General features: G+C 44.5%; 1 protein-coding gene across 1 annotated transcript in view; it reads right to left on the bottom strand.

Moving 5' to 3' along the window:
• Positions 1-17,717, bottom strand: part of mapk8ip3 (mitogen-activated protein kinase 8 interacting protein 3) — a gene marked incomplete at both ends in the record, with an annotated part of 37,870 nt that extends 20,153 nt beyond the window's left edge. Inside the window, 8 exons of the mRNA XM_080009617.1 lie at positions 19-121; positions 218-449; positions 2,192-2,243; positions 5,329-5,352; positions 9,424-9,515; positions 10,865-10,935; positions 11,800-11,920; positions 17,412-17,717. Of these exons, the coding sequence (XP_079865743.1) occupies positions 19-121; positions 218-449; positions 2,192-2,243; positions 5,329-5,352; positions 9,424-9,515; positions 10,865-10,935; positions 11,800-11,920; positions 17,412-17,717 (1,001 nt within the window). The remainder of the gene's footprint in view (positions 1-18; positions 122-217; positions 450-2,191; positions 2,244-5,328; positions 5,353-9,423; positions 9,516-10,864; positions 10,936-11,799; positions 11,921-17,411) is intronic.
• Between the last annotated feature and the right edge of the window lie 874 nt (positions 17,718-18,591).

The following is an 18,591-nucleotide window of genomic DNA, read 5'->3' as shown; positions in this document are numbered from 1 at the left end:
CGGCCAGTGTGTGTGTACCTGTTTCCCCCTCCATACACTCGGGGGTCCACGCACATGTCCAGCTCAGGCGTAGAATCGATGATCTCCTGAAATTCGGACCATTCATCGCTGCTCCCCATCCCTGGGTGAAACAAAAGACCGGCTCCATCTCACTAAAAGTCCTTGGAAGCTAAGTGCGAAGTGACCGACGCGGTCATTCTTTGCGCGCTCCACTCACCGATGCTGACGTTCCTGGTCTCCTGGGACACCTGGACCTCCATGTTGCGGCTCAGACGCTTGGCGCTCTTCCTGCCGCGGTTCCCGGGGCGCACGGCGTCGAACTCGGCGTGCGTGAAGCCCTCGTTGAGGGGCGTGACGGAGGCGGACGGGACGGAGGAGGTGGGCGTGTTGGACTTGCTGCCCGCGCTGCTCGGGGTGGCGGCCACCGAGTCGGACTCGGAGCCATCCTCCTTGGTGAGAGGCGGCGTGTCGGGGGCGACGGGGCACAGGACACGGACGGTCACATTAGCAGCGCGTAGTGTTTGCAAAATATCATGAAGAGTAAGTTGAATAATGAACCCAGGCTCATAAAGTAAAACTCAACCACTCCAGCATGTGAGTGGAAGCAGCTGGATCGGCCGGAGCAAAAACATGGCAGGACTTTTGCTTTCTGAACCTGGAGTTTTCCACCTCTGATTTTAAGCTCAATGGTCCAAGCTCCATCCTCCTTGTAAAGACTCTGTGATAACAGCTAATGGAGAACTCACCAACAGTGAGCTACTTGTATATTTTGACAAAACGGTACATTTTATTAGATTCAAATAAGCCTATTAATATCAAATTCGAGGACCCGACAAAAGGGTATTGGAATCATTTTTTATCATTAGTATGTACATTTAAGGTCAATTTTTGCATGTAGTGAACATTTCCCTACGTTCACGGACTTATTAGTGTCTGAAATCCAAGCATAAGGATATTTACAATAGTTGATATTATTTCGCTTAGGCGCATTACGATCTTCTCTAGCTGAGCATTCAGCCCGCATCCATTTGGAAAACGCATATCTGGGAATGTTCCTAACTAAGATTATCAGAGATACAATCTTAAAAATAACACAGGAAGCTTTAGGACAAAGATCGCCTTTAGCCAAAGCATCGCAACATTACGATGCGTAACCAAATTTTGGCTGTCCCCACATTAATGAAGCCCACTGGAAGATTTGCCTCACATGTAAATGGCAAAAACCTGCTTTTCAAGCCTTTAAACTGTACGAGTAGCGCACTTAAAAAAAAAAGGAGGCGGGGGAATTCAGGCACAAACTTGACGAAAAATGTGGGAAGTGAAAGACTGAGACGCACAGAGCACGCTGGGAGCCAACAACCACAGAGTGAGAGGTGGGTACGGTAGTAACTAGGTACATGTGCTTAAGTAATGTCCTACATCCTGAAAACCAACCTCCTAAACTGTCATGTCGATTGTGTGGAGTGCAAAATTAGGCCACACAATGATCTATATCGTTTATCTTCCATATATGCTGCTGACAGTCCGTAGCTTTTTCAAATTGATTTATACAAAACAAACGTAAAACAAACAATCAAAAAAAGAGAGAAAAACAATATTTAAAAATAGATTTTACTGCAGACCCCTGCAACACAGACCCCCGGGGGATCCCACATGGAGAACCACTGCACTAAGGTAAGAATATCCTCATATCCTCGGGAATACCCCGGAGAATAGACTCATCTTTTTCTTTAATTCAAGTAGAATATTGTTATTATATAGTTTCGAGTGCTCCACCCACCTCTGTGCCAGCTTCTAAAAATCAAAGTGCGAGAAAACAGAAATGGACGCCCCCCTTGCCTGGGTCAGTGTGTCCAGCATATACCCCTGTCGCCCCTAATCTAATTTTGTGCATCGGCAAGACGCGTGATATAAATTCCTGCATCCTCGAAAGTGACACAAGCGGGCGTGTGTGTGTGGAGGGGGGCGCGGCCGGGCGGGCGTGGCTACAACGAAGGACCGGCGGGAAGACAAGCTCCGCCTCCTCCCCGCTCCACTCGGGGGGAGGGAGGGAGTGGGGTGGGGGGCGCGGAGCGAGACAGACTGTCTGTCACACCTGGAAGCCGGTGCCGTAGGTGGGCGGGCCCAGCTCTCCGACCTGCCAGGTGTCTTTGCCGGGCATCATCCTAGCCCCCCCGTGCCCCCCACGTACCATGCCCTCGCCGCTGGGGTACAGGGTCAACGACGGCGGCCGCTCCGCTTTGCTGCTGGTGGTGGTGGTGGTGGCGGCGGTGGTGGAGGAGGAGGAGGAGGAGGAAACAAAGCAGAAGAACGAGGGATGATGTTAGAAAACACGGAGCAAGGAGGAAAGAAGCAAGGAGTGAGGGAGTGACGGCAAAGAGGGCCAGTGCGGGGGAGGGCAGAGGGAACACTGGCTCTCATTTAGGAGACACAAGCACAACGGGTTGGTGTGGGAAACGTTAGCGGAGGCAGAGTGACACATCCATCTGTCCGTCAGCTGCTGACATTGTATTTGTGGGCGTCGCGGCAAAATGTCCTCATTACTTTCGAACTTACTTACTTACTTTCACAATAAAATAAAAAATAAAAAAATCTCTAACTCTACTGGCACTGCTTGTTCCTAGAGAGAGTAGCTATTCTAAGCTGCTTTGGACAAAAGTGTCTGATCAATAACCGTGATGTAATGCAAAATGATATAGTGACTCGGGAATGTAATGTAATTTAAATTGTAAAATGTTAATTTCATTTTTTTTTTCCCAATGAAACCAAATTCCTACTTTTTTTAAATTTCAGAACTAGTGGGAATAGTTGAGTGGAAGCTTTTGGAGCCGCGCAGCGCAGCACACACAGCCACCGGGAGCGCTGCTTAGTGGAGCTTTGTTTACTAATTCGTAAATGCAGACAAGATGCAGGGCGGGCAGACAGACAGACAGACGGACGGACGGACAGACAGACTGACGGACAGACAGACATGAAGGAGGAGCCCACAATAGAAAGGCGATGACAAAAAAGCCTCGTGAAACCCAAATTGCACGGAGAAATCCGGAATACCACTAGAACTACAAGGGCAGCTGACGGAGCCTGCACTGCATCATGTAGAACCGCGCTCTTATTTTGAAATGGCAGCATCCTCGTTCCGCTGCAGAGCTACACATATCCATACATTTTTTTAATCTTTATTTTGAGAACTTCATTTGCAGATTACACTTCATGTTTTGTTCCTTGAACAACTCAGAAAAACAGTTCTCGCAGAGCTGAATGTGAGAGGAGTGGGGAGGTAAATGAAGTAAGACTCCCCTATGATATGAATTCAACCAAATAAGCCGTAGTCAACAAGGTTCAAGATTCAAGATTCAAGATTAAAGAACTTATTTGTCACATACGTTCATGTTTCTTTTGGATCACATCCTTATCTCTATTAATAAAACTTGGGCAGATGGCTCTGCCTTTATGTGGATGACTCTGCTTTCTGTCCCCAGAGTCAAAACTAAACATGGAGAAGCAGTGTTGGGTTTTCATGCACCACATATCTGGAACACACTCCCAGAAAACTGCAGGTCTGCTGAAACTCTCCCCTCTTTTAAAGCAAGACTTTCCTTTTGCCGCTGCCTTTTGCCAAACCAAATATTCTCTTGCACTGCAATGTCACTTTTATGACTTAATTTTATGCATTCTATTTCTTGACTTTGTAATGTGTTCTTCCTTTTACAATGTGTTTCTTTTGCACTTTGTCTTGCTGTTTCTGATGTTTTATTTTAGGCACTTTGAATTGCCTTGATGTTGAAATGTGAAAACTCGTGGCTTCCTGCGCACTGTATTATAACGGCCTTGGCCTATCTGAAACAGCGATTATCAGATAACAAGAAAAAATGCTATTCAGGGAATGGGTGAAGGAAAAGATCCCCAGACCAGTTCTCCAGGACAAGGATATCGCCTTGATGAGGAAAAACGCTGTTCTGGGAATAGGCGCTCTTCGGTTAACGAAGAGTAAAACAAGGTTTCTTTGATTCATTTCTTGAACTGCACTATAACTTTTATGAATTATATGTATTCAATTTTTTTACTTGATGCATTCTATGTCCTTTCATAATGTGTTTCTCTGCACTTTGTCTTAATGCTTTTTATGTTTTATGTAAAGCACTTTGAACTGCCTTGTTGTTGAAATATGCTATATAAATAAACTTGCCTGGCCTTGCCTACAGAAGCAACAGTGGGGTGGAGTGGGAACTTGAATGTGAAATCCATCCGCTGGGGCAAAGCTTCAGCCCAAATATTTTATTTATTATTCATTGATAATATGGTTTAAATAACCGTTAGTCAGGAAATGCAACTGTTTGTTGAAGAATAATATGCGAGCAAGCTCTCCTTCGCACCGCTCAATGCTCAGGCTGGTACGGAGAACCTGGACTAGACATCATGTAGCACTCAGCGCCACAGCTGATTTCTGATCCAAGGTTTTCAAAATGAAACTCCGTCTACATCCACGCAGGACACAGCGCTCCGTCAGTGGACGCCGCTGCCGACCGTGGTCTAGCTGGTTCTCTGTGCTGTCACTTCCGGCGGGGGGATTCCCGCTGACACTACACACACCACAGTAAATACTGCGTTGTTTAAAGAGCGGAATGCTTGAATCATCGACAGACTCGTTTATGCCAGGGGAAACCAAAATTCTCACAACAGTGATTAGAGAGTGTGAATAATGTTCTTTTTTTCCCTTTTATTTGGGAGCCAGCTCTACTCATCTTATGCCTTTTCAACAATTCACATTTAGGCCATTAAGCAACATATTCTGACCGTGAATTATTGGTCAATCACACCAATCACACCAGCTTTTATTATCACATGGTCCACAGAGGGGGCTCCAAACAGATTATATAGAAATCACATTTCGAACCTTCTTAACCATTTTTTTATCAATCTAACATCATATCAGTCGTATCAGTCTCAGACAATGTCCCGCGACCCCGTGTGCACATCAAGTGACCCCCACGTGGGGCCGTGACCCCGACGTCGAGAACCTCTCATCTATACTGTACATTGTGTTGTCTTATACGACCTCTGAACCCTTTCCATGTTGCCATGTCGCTGGAATGTGGCATTACCAAAACATACAATCACAACTTTAAGGTGGCTGTTTTCACGCCTCGCTGAAGCACTTTTCACATGGTGCTTTTGGGCATTGCATGGTTGATACAGTTTGGGTTATGGGGGAGCTGGCACCACATTTCAGGCACATTGCCCAGGGTCCAAGGGGCAAGCGGGGAGGCTGGCTAGCAGAACAGAGGGGGTTGAGGGTGGGGGGAGGGGGGGGGATTAGGTTGGATTTACCTCTTCCTCCACGTGTGGCGTTGACTGTGCACGCGGTGACACAGAGAAGCAGACAGCCAAACAAACACATAAACATAATGACAGATGAATAGATACACAGACAGACAGACAGACAGACAGACAGACAGACAGACAGACAGACAGACAGGCAGTGATTAGAAAATGACAAGAGACAGCAACATGCACACCACACATATAAACAAAGAGATGGACAGCAGTAACCGAAAAGAGTTTTCAGCAGCGGTGTTAATTTACAATCACTTCCTGGTTAGAAGGAATGACAATAAGGATTAATGAGACTGTGATATTTGATTAACAATTATTATTGTTGTTATTAGGGGTCCAGCCACGGGGCTGGAACCCTACTGTTTTCGCTCGGATTTTTATTATTATTATTATTATTATTATTATTTTATTATTATTATTATTATTCTCTGCATTTTTCCGGCTGAATGTGTGTGGACAACGGCAACTGCCATACCCACGACATGGTTGAGGTCTTGTCGGAATCGGGGCGTTTCAGACGTCTTGTGGTTCAAGTTTGATCAACATCGCTGTACATTTGGAGCACGAATTGCAAAAAAAAATTTCACCAAGGTGGCGCCACAACTAAATTCTTGCGCGCAAGTTGACGGAGTACACAGATCATGTGATAGCACCGCAGTCCACCAGGCCGTTACGAGTGAACTTCTGAACTCATAGAATATCCCGGAGGAGATGGCCGGGACACCGAGCTCTCTCTGGATCCCTGTCGGCTCCGGCAGGTGGTGTTGTCTGCTCCAATCGGCCCGCTTGCCAATTGGACTTTCAGTTGAGTGAAATTTCCCCAGGTTTTTCTTCTGGTCGCAATTATCCACGTGTGGCAAAGTAAATAATCAACTAAAGTAAAATAAGATACAAACTCTTAACCATATAAAGTTACAAAGTGACAGGGATTATTTTATTACTATTAAATTAATTAGGTTTGAAAAAAAATTTTGTTAAAGTATTACCAGAAAACAATTGAATCAAACAAAGCGCAGCGTATTAGATGTCATAAATATATACGCTTCTGAGGACATATAGTATATACAATGAGGGCTGGATTCCCTACTGTTATTGCAGACCTGCCAACCTTGGGAAAATATTTTGAGTACCACAGTAGTGTAACAGGGAGTCTCCGTGGCGGTTGAGTTACTGCAGCTAAATGACTCCATCAGTTATTCACACCGTAGCCGTCCCGTAACAAGGCTACACTCATCGTATGCGAGCTACTACGGCTAAATATTTACAGTTTACAAATTCATATCAATAGGATTTACCCTTGAAATGCATCATCCTGTAAAGTTAAGAACATGTTTACCAACTACAGATGCACTGATTGCAATTTTCTTGGCGGATTCCTATTTCAGATATTTTTAAAAGTCTGACATGCAGATTCCCATTTTCCATCTGCTGTATGTCAATGACAAATACGTGGAGTGAGCTGCGCATACAGACTACTGCTGAAATAATCAGTTACAACAACAGTGATATTTCCAATTTTGACACTGTTTGTGTATTATTGATCATTATTCACTATGGACATAAGAGAACATGGAACTGTCCCTGAGTCCAATAAAATAAATAGAACATGGAATGGTCACTGAGTGCCAATAAAAACAAATACAACATAGAACAGTCACTGAGTTCCAATAAAATAAATACAACATGGAACAGTCACTGAGTTCCAATAAAATAGGATATGGGACAAGTTAAGGTTACAGTATAATTCTACCCGTAAGTCTCATTGAGTTTTAGTAGGACCCAACCCAATAACTAACATGGAAATGTCCAGTTCAAACTTCAAATTAAAGTCTCTTTCTCTTTTAAGTGCAAATATACATTTATTTTATATTTATATGGTACTTGCCATTCCAAAATAAATTGCGATCACAACAAAAAAAATAAGAAAATAAAATAAATGGCCAACTCTTCTCACTCTTGTTCACTGGAAGTTCTCCTTCCCTCACCGCGCGTTAAACCATCTGAATCAAATGGGACAAGTGGTTTTACCGAGTGACGCGTTAAGAACGCAAAAAAAAAAAGGGTCGAACCTTTCATTAGAGCAGAGCTCGTGCACCGGGAACCAAAGCAGACGATCTGCTGTAGTGACAGCGATAGATACGCAGTCTGCACAATTTTGGAATATTGTCAGGCGATAGATAAATCATTTATCTAATCTTCATTTCCCTTGAAGTACCTCCAAAGGACCAAGAATTGCTTGGTTGGTACACAAAAAAAAGCCCAAAAGAAAAGCTATAACTATTTGAAACAGAGGAACGGCAGAAGCTACGAACACGGTCACGTCTCGTTAGAACCGGTATGTCACAAACACCTCATGGTTTAAATTTCATCCAAATCGATCCACATAAGGAGCAGAAATTAGCGAAAAACCGACCAAATTTGACCCAAATCATAGACACGGTCTAATTCTTGGAACGCCAAAATATCTGGAACACAACAATGACATAAGCTACGAACACGGTTCAGTGTTGAAAAAAGTGAAAAAAATCGACCAAATTTGACCCGAAGTATTCAGTGGGTCGTGCTTGACTGACACGCTACTGTTCGTAAACAAAATGAACGAGATGAGATTTACAGTAAGGTGCATTATGACGTCATCATATTATTTACTATAAAGGTAGGTACTATAAAGGCTCTGTTTCAGAATGTCCATTCGGACCGTGTCCAGTGTGCATCGCGCTGTAGTGGTTAGAGATTACAAACTAGGCATGTGTGTGCATGTGTTTATGTACGTTCTTACCTGATCGATGTCTGCGGATCTGTTAGATTGATATTGTATCTATTTAGTCCCCATTACTTTGCTGATTAATGAAAAATACGAAAAAGTCTAATCCACTGGAATGTACAACTGAGTGATGCGTTCAGGTTCCAGCGAGGTGTCGAAAAAATGGAAGCTGCGATATGGTAATTACTCACAGAAATACCATAACGTTTTTCATATTGTATGGAAACATAACTTATTGAAAATGTAATTCAAGGAAAAAAGAAAACCACTAAAATTAAGTAAGTTCGACTACTATCGTAAACCTCCGTATATATGTAAACCTGTGTAAATACGTCGTAATTGTGCACAAGACCCAACGTCACCTGCTGTCACTGAGACTCTACATGTACTTACATACAAGGTAAGTTATAACAATGACAAGATTTGGTTTGAAGTCAGAATAAATAGTTGTTTTTTTAAAAACTAAATGTATAAACAGTTTCCTACAGCTAAAATTAGCAAACTTAAATGAAAAGGCAAAAGGTGTTAAGTATTTCTGCGATAATAATTCTCATGCCAAAGGAATGTTTAAGTTCCATAAATGTTGTCTGCATTACAATATAGACAAGTAATCTATTCAATTGTAGATTATTACCAGAACAAATACAATGAAGTAGTAGTAACAACTAACATCGATTTATTATGTTTATGAAATAACACGTATTTATTATTATTGTTGTTATGCAAAGTAATTACAAAGTTTGTTTTTGTTATTGTGCCAGATGTCGAAAAATATCAGAAAGTCTAAGGCGATGTTTGCAACTTTTGTAACATGTGTTGCGTTTCACAGAAACCAAAAAACTGTAATACGTACCTAAAACCACTAAACTGGACCCTGTGAATTGCTGCCTGTAGCTATATTTATTATTATATTTATAATTATCATCTAACAATCACAAGCTGTCAGCCTCTCAACACAGGTGCACTTAACCCATCGGGTGAACTGTTAATGTAAAGATGCGCGGACAGAAGCTGCGATAGATCTACCTGTCCTCCACTGGAAGCTCGAAAATGAGACAAACTTTCTGTCTGTCGTTTTTTTTTTTATATACAGTATTTCTGCCAGGTTCCTGTGTGAAATATTTCTACTGTTTGTCATATAACAATAACAACAACACTGAAACAATTCACTGATATCGACTAATTAGGTTACACCTTCAAGCACAAACCAAAACAACAGCGAGCAGAATGAATGTTGGAATCCACATGCAGACACATGCCGTAGTGTTTCCCTCACACACACACACACACACACACACACACACACACACACAAAGGAGACTTACGTTCGTCCACAGCCCTGGCCTTCTGATTGGCTGTTGCTCCCCGCCTGCTGCATTTTGGACCGTTCGATGTGCTCCACATACGTCTGAATCATCTGAGAGGTGAGAGCGGAGGTTAACACTCGAAGACACTGATAGCAGCCGCACATTTCAACTTCGATGTAAACAGGAGAGGAGTAGCACGACAGGAAAACATTAAATCGCGGATGCAGGGCTGGGGCGATAAAATTATCCGGATCATTTTTACGATTAAATCCTACACGACAACGATGATAAACTCCTGAGATTTACTTTCGATGCAGTTTGACACAGAGTCTGTTTTTCCTTCGCAAAAAGCCAATTGTACAGCAGAGAAACAACCATGTGACGGGAACAGCCAATCCTAGAGAGGGAAAGCTGGTGTTTCCTCGGCTCGCTCCCCGGCCGCTGCGCTCTCTGGCCGAGCAGCGAATGTTCCTCAGACACCAATTTGAACTCGAACTCGCCCTCCTCCCAACCCGAGCCCGGCGTGGCCCCCATCCCCACAGGAGGAGAGCGATTTAAGAAAGAATCCGCATTTTTCGCCGGCGTCTGGTCTGAAACGGTCGGAGAGTCCCTCGGTTCGCTCCAAACATCCCCGCATATAATCACAGACTGCAGATTCGGGAACTTTTCGGACTGTTCTCAGACGGCAATGATGATTATGTTAGATATTTAAATGTATGTAATACATATGTATATATTATTTATTTTATTAATTAATCTCTTTTTTTGTTTACATTTTTTTTTTTTGATTTATTCAGCCTTAACGGAAGGCCTTGAGATTACACCTACGCTTATTTACACATCGGCAGTTATGTAGCCGATGTGTAAATAAGCATAATAAACAAAAAACATTTATTATTTATCCTGGACTTGTCTTGGCATTATAAACACATCCATGTTTGCTTACAATTGTGTTTAGACACAGACACGGCTTTTTCAAGCAGGAAACGAAGCTGCGTTCACCGGAAATTTGGAAAACAAATTTGTTGCGGAAGTGATGATGTGTTCACTGGAAATCGGAAAAGAATATAAATAAAATAAATAAAATGTTATTCTAAATATAAAAATAAAAATAAAATACAAAATACAAAATAAGAAATACAATGTAGATATAATCTTTGACATTTTTTTTATCTGTCAAAAAGTTCTTTGTGTGTTTATTTTTATTTATTTGTTTACTTATAAGTTAAGTGTTCTCAAATATAAAAACTTTCACAAAATATCTGTTTTTCAAATTGATTTGAAAATTGAGCACTTTTTGACAAAATATCGGTCGAAACGTTGGTAATCGGAGGGCTAGGACTCTCCAAAATTGGCATCAGCATCAGACCCAAAAAATCTGGCATCGATCAGGCTCTATTCTTGTTTCCACACACACTTTGCTTGGTGTGACTGTGGAGCTGGACTTGTTTCTGCTCACCTCAGTATGGCGCTGGTGCAGAGCGTTGTACTCCTTCTTCATGTCTGATTCACGCTCCTCCAGGCGGGTGACTGAGAGACGGACAACAGGATGAGAAGCAGCAACTGTGTGTGTGTGTGTGTGTGTGTGTGTGTGTGTGTGTGTGTGTGTGTGTGTGTGTGTGTGCACGTGTGTGTGCGCGTGTGTATGTGTTTGTGTGTAATTTCTTGTAGTTATTAACATGGTAAGTTAACAGTGTATTAAATATCCATTGGTGTAATTATTTCCAGTTGACCGTTTCAGATTTTAACATGGCATGAGATAAGACAGTACTTTATTGATAATCCGTTGGGGATTATTATTATAACTATGTTTTTTCATCTTTATTTTATTTTATTTCCCGCAATCAACAAATAAATGCTTTCTGATATCAACTGCACCATTGGCTTTTTTACCCAATCTACTTGTCATTTGACAGAAATTTGCTTTTTCTGGTGTGCGGTCATGGTGTTCCCAGGGTTAATACAAGCAGAAACTATGGTCTAAAAAGTAGAAAATAGTAAGGAAAAGCCATCTTTGCCTGTTAGCACCGCTTTGCATGTAGCGGTAAGTATTCAGAAATATTGATAAGCTCACGCAACGATAGGCTAACACAAACAGATCAATGTATTAATTAGCAAACACAAAGAGCTTCAACATGCATTTGGCAAGACAATGGTACGAAGGTCACCTCGTGTTACAGCATTACATTGAGATGCTCGCAGCGTATTGGGATGTGTTGTTGTTTCTATAGTGAGAGGCTGGGTAATCAATCAATACTCTCATTTATTCATTTTTAGTTGTATCCTATCATATACCATGATGTTATATTGTGATACACAATATTGTATTCTCAATAAGTGATGCGCAGTGTGCGTGCGTGTGTGTGTGCGTGTGTGCGTGTGCGCTGGACTCACGCTGGTCGGCGTAGTTCTTGGTCTTGAGCTCAAGCTGCTTCCCCTGCAGCTCCAGACACTCCACCTGCACCTGCAGGTCCTTCTTCTCCGCCTCCAGAGCATCCTCAAACTCTATGAATTTCTGAAGGCAGACGGGAGCACGGTTTAGAGTGTTACAGAGCAGAAACACACACGTTCAGATATTCTGTTTACAGGCCCATTCTGGCGGGTTTCCGGCCTGGAACTCATTTCTCTCTGTATTCCAACCAAAGTGATGCGTCTTTTAACTAAATTTGATCAATAGAGTGCTTCAATATTGTGTTTTGATGATCCTGTGTTGCCGAAGAATCCGCTCGTGTCGCGACCATAAAGAGAAAGAAAGGAGTTACTGAAAGTACCATAACGAACCACATAACAGGCTCCCTGCATAAACACAAGACATCCACGTCTGGGAATATTTCTAATTGCATTTGTTTATCAGACATGCAACCTTCCAGGAAGAGCGCGACAGATTTGACAACGGCAAATATTTGGCAATCTCCCTGAAAAAGCCGCTACCTGATGATTGGTTGTATCCCAGAAAGATTAAGGCCTAAGTGCCATCGACACCACAACCATTCCCTACAATTACACCACTATGAATAAACTCCACCTAAACCCATTAGTGAGTTGGCAAAAATGGCGGAAGCACAGTTGGCTGCCTGCGTGTCCAACGCCTGTTTGGGGTTCTGCCTTTTTCTTTCGTTCTGTTTTTAAGCTGATCACAATGATGCCCTTTTTTCACCCACGCGGTATGGCAACCGAGACTTAGCGCTGTAATCCTCTGACGGCCAAAAGACCCCGCAGCTCCAAGCAGGCTGCAGATCTGCACCGGGCGGTTGGCAAACACTAAACAGTAAATAGTGGAATAAATAAGTTTGATCAATCAACGATCAACCGACATTTTGATCAATCAACGATCAACCGACATTGCCCTACAATTCCTAAATAATCGTGATGACTGGAAAACCCCAAAACAAATGTTACCGGGGGCAAAAAGAAAAAAGTCAGTTTATGTCAATTCAGGTTGTTTTTGTGTCCAGTCCACGGAGCTACAAAGGAAGAATAACGTTTAAAAAAAAAATTGTTACACACTGTCCAGCCCCTAATTTCACAGAAGAACAAAATAAAGTATTAAAAAAACGCTGTAGTGTGGTTTAATTTAAACAAGACACTCCTTGTATATCTTAAACTAACTAAACAACAAAACTGTTGGTACAGTGTGGTATGGTTTTGCGGAAGCAATTATTTGGCCAACGTAAATAAAGGTCAAAGAAAACAACCCAGCAGACAAATGATTGTCACACACTTTACACACCAACTGCTGTCACCTTATGATGTCATCGTTGAACATTGCGTTCTCTACGGGCGTGTGCATCCTGTGCAGAAACGGTAATAATAAATGCACAAATCTTCAAAGCGCCGGTGGCGAAAAATATCACGCGGCAGCCCTTACTTCCCAATCGAGAGCCACGGCTCCTCGAAATATGAGATCATCTCCTTCCCCCGAGGGCAGGAGTGGGGCAGTGACGCGGCGACGCCCTTCAAACCTCCCTTGTCGACCACTACTTTCAGCCGCACACAAAACCGACCCCCCCCCCCCCCCCCCCCGCGCGCATCAGCACGCAACGCAGAGAGCCTCCTGTAACTAACTTCCAAAATAGAAACTCAAGACTGAATACGTATATTATGGTTTGGAATATTGTTTGTCTGGTGACAGACATTCATATGAGGCGGTGATGGACTGGCGCTGAGTCTATCTGGGTAATGGCCCCCAGAGCTTCCATCTCTTTCCTGACCACATACACACATTTTACAGTATATTATACTGTAAAATGTAGTTATATGAAAAGATTGTGTTTAACAATGTAAAATAGAGCTGGTCAAATTAAAGTGGTAAATCCACAAGATCCTCTGTATTCGGGGGGAGGTGTTCGCCACAAGTCCAAGAACTCCATTAGCAATTGCATCATCTTTTTTCAACATTATTTTCTGTCAAATTTCGTCCATATGGACGGTTACCGACCGCAGCTGGGTACACCGCTGCACAAAATTCCCCGCGGCTGCCCTTCACTTCCTGCAAACGACCGAAACAACAGAACGGCATATAGAGGAGCACATGTGCTGTATGCATCGTGCTTTTGGATTGCGTGGGGATTTAACAGGACAGTTTCAAATGAGCTTTTTCGGGGCACAGGACGAAGCGTCGTCCATAGCGTCAACTTAGCTTTAAGCTGAGGACTGATCGTATTATTAACGCATGATTATTAACACCATCACTTCCATAACAGACACATGGGTTGAGATTATCTAAATAATGAAGCAGCGTCAGATAACCAGAAGCTAAGAGGCTGGATAATATTAGGTTTAGGTTTGAAAATTGATTGACCGCCCCACGTCAATACCAAAAAGAGAATGAAGGAATAGGGTCAGTTAGAGCCTGGCAGTTGGCGTTGCGTGACGGAGAAGTGATAGAGAAAGTGGAAGAACCAGGGGAACAAATATCCAGCGGGCAAGTGGATGTTTATTTGTTTTCGGTTTTTTTTTCAGCTCTGGGAACACAGCGGGCCTTGTTGACATGACAGCGGTGCGCTCTCCGCTGGCGGGCGGGGGGAGCTGATAGCTTTTGTTTCCCCATTAGGAGGAAACCGAAAGCCTCCGAGCCGCCCTGCGCTCAGCACCGCCGGCCTCTCGCGAGAGAAGACGCCTGAGCGTGTTATTGTTTTCCTCCGGCCTTGAGATTCTCTCTCTCTCTCTCTCTCTCTCTCTCAATTCCTTTCTCTTCTTTTTATCCATCCAGCCGTCCTTCCTTTCCGATGCACTGTTTTTTACCCCCTTTGTGTTCTGAACCAACGTGCAGTGGTTCTCTTCCTCCCTCCCTTGCTTCTCTCCTTCAACATCACTCTCTCTCTCTCTCCTTCTCTCTCTCTCTCTCTCTTGGTTGCTCTGCCTCGCCCTCATCATAAGCACAAATCACATTACCCTCCAGACTCCCTCAGTGTGCGCTGTGCACTATTGATTTCCTCTCATTCCCTCCCCTTACGCAGTGTCCCCCGCCCCCCCAGCAGGCTGCTCTGGCAGGAGGTGCACAAACTGTGGCTCAGTTTATTAGTCGCTCATCAAATTTGGGTTTCTGCTTCCGCCCGAGCGCGGATGCCGGGGATGGACTTCGCCACACGGCCGACACCAGTTCTGGAAAGTTTGATTTGATGCCTGAGAGTCCGACACGATCAATCGCGCTCACCGAAGAGTGCAGACTTTGGGGTCACTGGGACATCGCCATTGACGCATCATCGATTTTTCTTTGCGAGAGATATTTTGACGTCCTTCCGTGCGTCGGAACTGCATCGAACAGGACGGCCTTTGGTCCGATACCTGATGTGTTTGCTACGGCTCTTGCCTCTCGGTGGAGCTTTCTCGATTGTTAAGTCATCCCCGGGTCCCAACCTTTTCAGCCTTTCCCCCGAGCTCATGTTGTATAATCTTTAAATTCCACAATCATGTGTTTCCATGGGAATTTCAAACCGATGTAAGAAATGTTGCAATAAATAGAAGGTGAATTTCAGATGTTTCATCAGCTGGATTGAGGCACATTAACCCCCAACCCAAATTTTATGTTCCAATATTCAATTAGTACTAGTAAGTATTATTAATAGATTCATCACAAGCTTATACTATTATATGGTATTATTAATATTATTAAATAATATATCATATAATATATAATATATTATATATTATTAATTATTAGTTCATAGCAATTCATTGTTTTGAGGATATGTTTCGATACTGATAGCCTATTTATGCTGGTTACATGCTGATATCTTAAGGGTCCATCCCTAATACACTGTTTGTCTCAGTTATTGTGCCTTTCTGCAATTATACTTTTGCAATCCCCATATTCCCCAATTCAAAAGAGAACGACCATAAAGATGATCATTTATTGCAATTAATCTGACTCCCTGCAAGAAATCTGTTTATTGCAATTCACAAAATCAAATTTTGAAATAAATGTATTTCGGAATCTGACTGAACTGCCCTCAACCCGTTCAGCAGCACGTGGAGCAAAGAGAACACACCCACAGCCACAGTTACCAGACATCTCTCCCAACACTGCGTGTACATGACAAACCTGCACATGTATCTACGGCATTTCTTAAATATTATTCCCCAGAGGGACAAGAAGGCTGCCACGCGGGTCGCAGGTCGTTGTTTGTGGACGGTCAAAACTATAAAAACTAACCATGCTAATTAGAAAAAAAACAAAAACATTTTGTCCCAGCCACTGTTTGGCTATTTTGATATTTAGGAATTACGGCATACCTGCAGTCACTGCTTAAATGACATTAACACTTATTCTTCTGGCAGCATCTGACTTCACTTATTCCAAACAAATCTATGGCTTTAATACCGTTTTCCAAAGTCCCTTTTACCTGCAATTCCTTAAAATGAAGTATTTGACTCGGGGTAAGATGCATACGGACATCTGATGTCAAGAACACTTCCCTGACCACAACTACAGGTTTGACTCACGTTTTGTATTCAAAACAATAGTCACAACGGTCACCGTTTTAATAAGAAATACACAAACAAACGCCAGAGCCCAAGGTCCTCTCGATGATGGCCAAATGTGAAGTAGCCGGGATCATTATATCTTGTCCCGATAAAATGCTATGGTGGTGGGGACCAGATGACAGCGTCGACTTAAGACTGAGATAAGCTGATATTAGCTGGGATCCCGGTGATAAGCTATAAGGCTTGAGATGGGAGGGGGATTGCTGTCACTTTAGGATGTCCACTTAATCCCGACGTGGGTCACTGCTTTGGTTTTCGAAATGCAGGGCAGAGGGAAGAGTCAAGAGCCCCACGGAGCTGGCGGCGCAGCGGCTGAATTTGCGACGCACTTTCCTCATCCCTCCGTCCGCCCCGGGTTCGTACTTTATCGAGCGCGTGTTGCTTCACACTCGCTGTGGCATATTTCGCGTCCGTTTAAAGACGGATCCCGCGTCGAACTGAACGTCAGCCGCTGGTCTTTAAGACGGAATCCTTCATAGCACAGTTTATCTTTGGATAAGACGTCGTTGGTGCTTCATTCTTTCATAAAGCTTTGATAGTTTAGATATGATACATTGATATATGTAGGTCAGGTTAATGAGTCTGCGTTTAAGAGACATTTGTTATCTCCTTCCGACGGTGGAACACTGACATCGATGTTATTACCTGTGATGGGTCATAAAGGGTTAGGGTTACCCAATATATTAGAGTGACGATGTGCGCCAAGCTTTTTCACTACAAGGATATCGATATTCACACCAGGCCACAGACCCACCGCCCCAATCTGAGAAGATTCGATTGATTCTTCGAGATGATTTGGTTCAAACTCCCCACACCCGCCTATAATTATAATTGGGGCGATAACAGTGCAACTATGATCGGAGCAGTCGTTGTTGTTGCACCCTCATTTTGCTGTGGACCTCCAGGACCGCTTCAGATGACCCCCCTGGAGACCACTAGTTGAGGAGCCCTGCTGAGGTGGAGGTCTCTGGGCTGGGGACTGGGGTTGGGGGGGCGGTAGGGGGAGGGACTACACTCACCTCCTCGGCCTGCTTGCGGAGGGACTTCTCCCTCTCGTACTGGGTGATGAGCTGCTCGTTGTCCTCCTTCAGCAGCTCCAGCTCCACTTCGTGCTCCTGGTTCTCGGTGAGCACCGCGTCCAGGTTCTCCAGGACGTTCACCACCAGCGGCATCAGCTCCTTCACCACCTCCTCGTCGTAGCTGCGGATGAGCCGCTCGAACTCCCGGTAGATGCTGTTGGCCAGGCCCGACACCCGCTCCGACATGACGGACACGGAGCCGTAGTCGTCCTGGTAGACCACCTCGTCGATCTGGAGCTCCATCATCTTGCCCGCTGGAGCCGGGTCTCAGCCTCCGGGCGAGGGGCGTGCGAGCGGCAGGGGCCTTGCGGGCTGCTGCCCGGCGGGGGGGCTTCTCGAACGGGGCTCGCACTGTACGGTAGCGCCGTCCGCGATTGTTACATAATCGTCCAGTCGCGATTATTCGAGCTTGATCGCGACGTTTTTTGTAAAATCGTCACGATTCCACAATCATATGTTAAAGCCCGAGTTGAGCCAATTTGAAGCCATTTTATTTGTGGCAACAACCCTGATTTTTTTTTACGTTCTAATCACGTGGAGAAATACGCCTTAGGTACGCCATATTTCCTAAATACGTTATTTATAGTGAGACCGACCAGTGCACGGTACGACGTCCGCGTTCACGTCGCCTCACCTTGAACCCTCAAAACATGAAAACATTGGATGTATTATTTTCCATGTGAAGCGGCCTCCTCCTCCACCGCCACCTCCTCCGCCTCCTCCTCCTTCTCCTCCGCCTCTTCGACCAGCACCACCCGAGAACAAGACTCCGGACGCGCCCACGCCGCTAGCGCTGTCCCCGGGATGCGAGCCTCCCGCTCGGCGACGAGCCAGACGCTGGCTCGGCCCGCGGAGAGCCCACGCCGAGGGGTGGGGGGGGGGGGGGGGGGAACAAAACCCCAAAAAGAACCGACCGACCTCTCGACGGAGATGCACCTGCCGCTCAGCCACGGAGCCCCGCCATTACCGGCAGCGGTGCGGGGGCGGTGGTGAATTAGGATAGGTAGGGAGATGGAGAGCGCCGGTCCGTCGGCGGAGGATGCTGGCGGGGTGACGGTGCTGTTTCCCCGCAGGGAGTGGGACTCTCCCCGACGGAGGGGGCCCGCTGACCGAGCCGCGG

Source organism: Zeus faber, assembly GCF_960531495.2.
Source record: "Zeus faber genome assembly, chromosome: 11".
NCBI lineage: Eukaryota > Metazoa > Chordata > Actinopteri > Zeiformes > Zeidae > Zeus > Zeus faber.
Note: the sequence above shows the minus strand (reverse complement) of the source record. Positions and strands in the feature narration are given on the sequence as shown.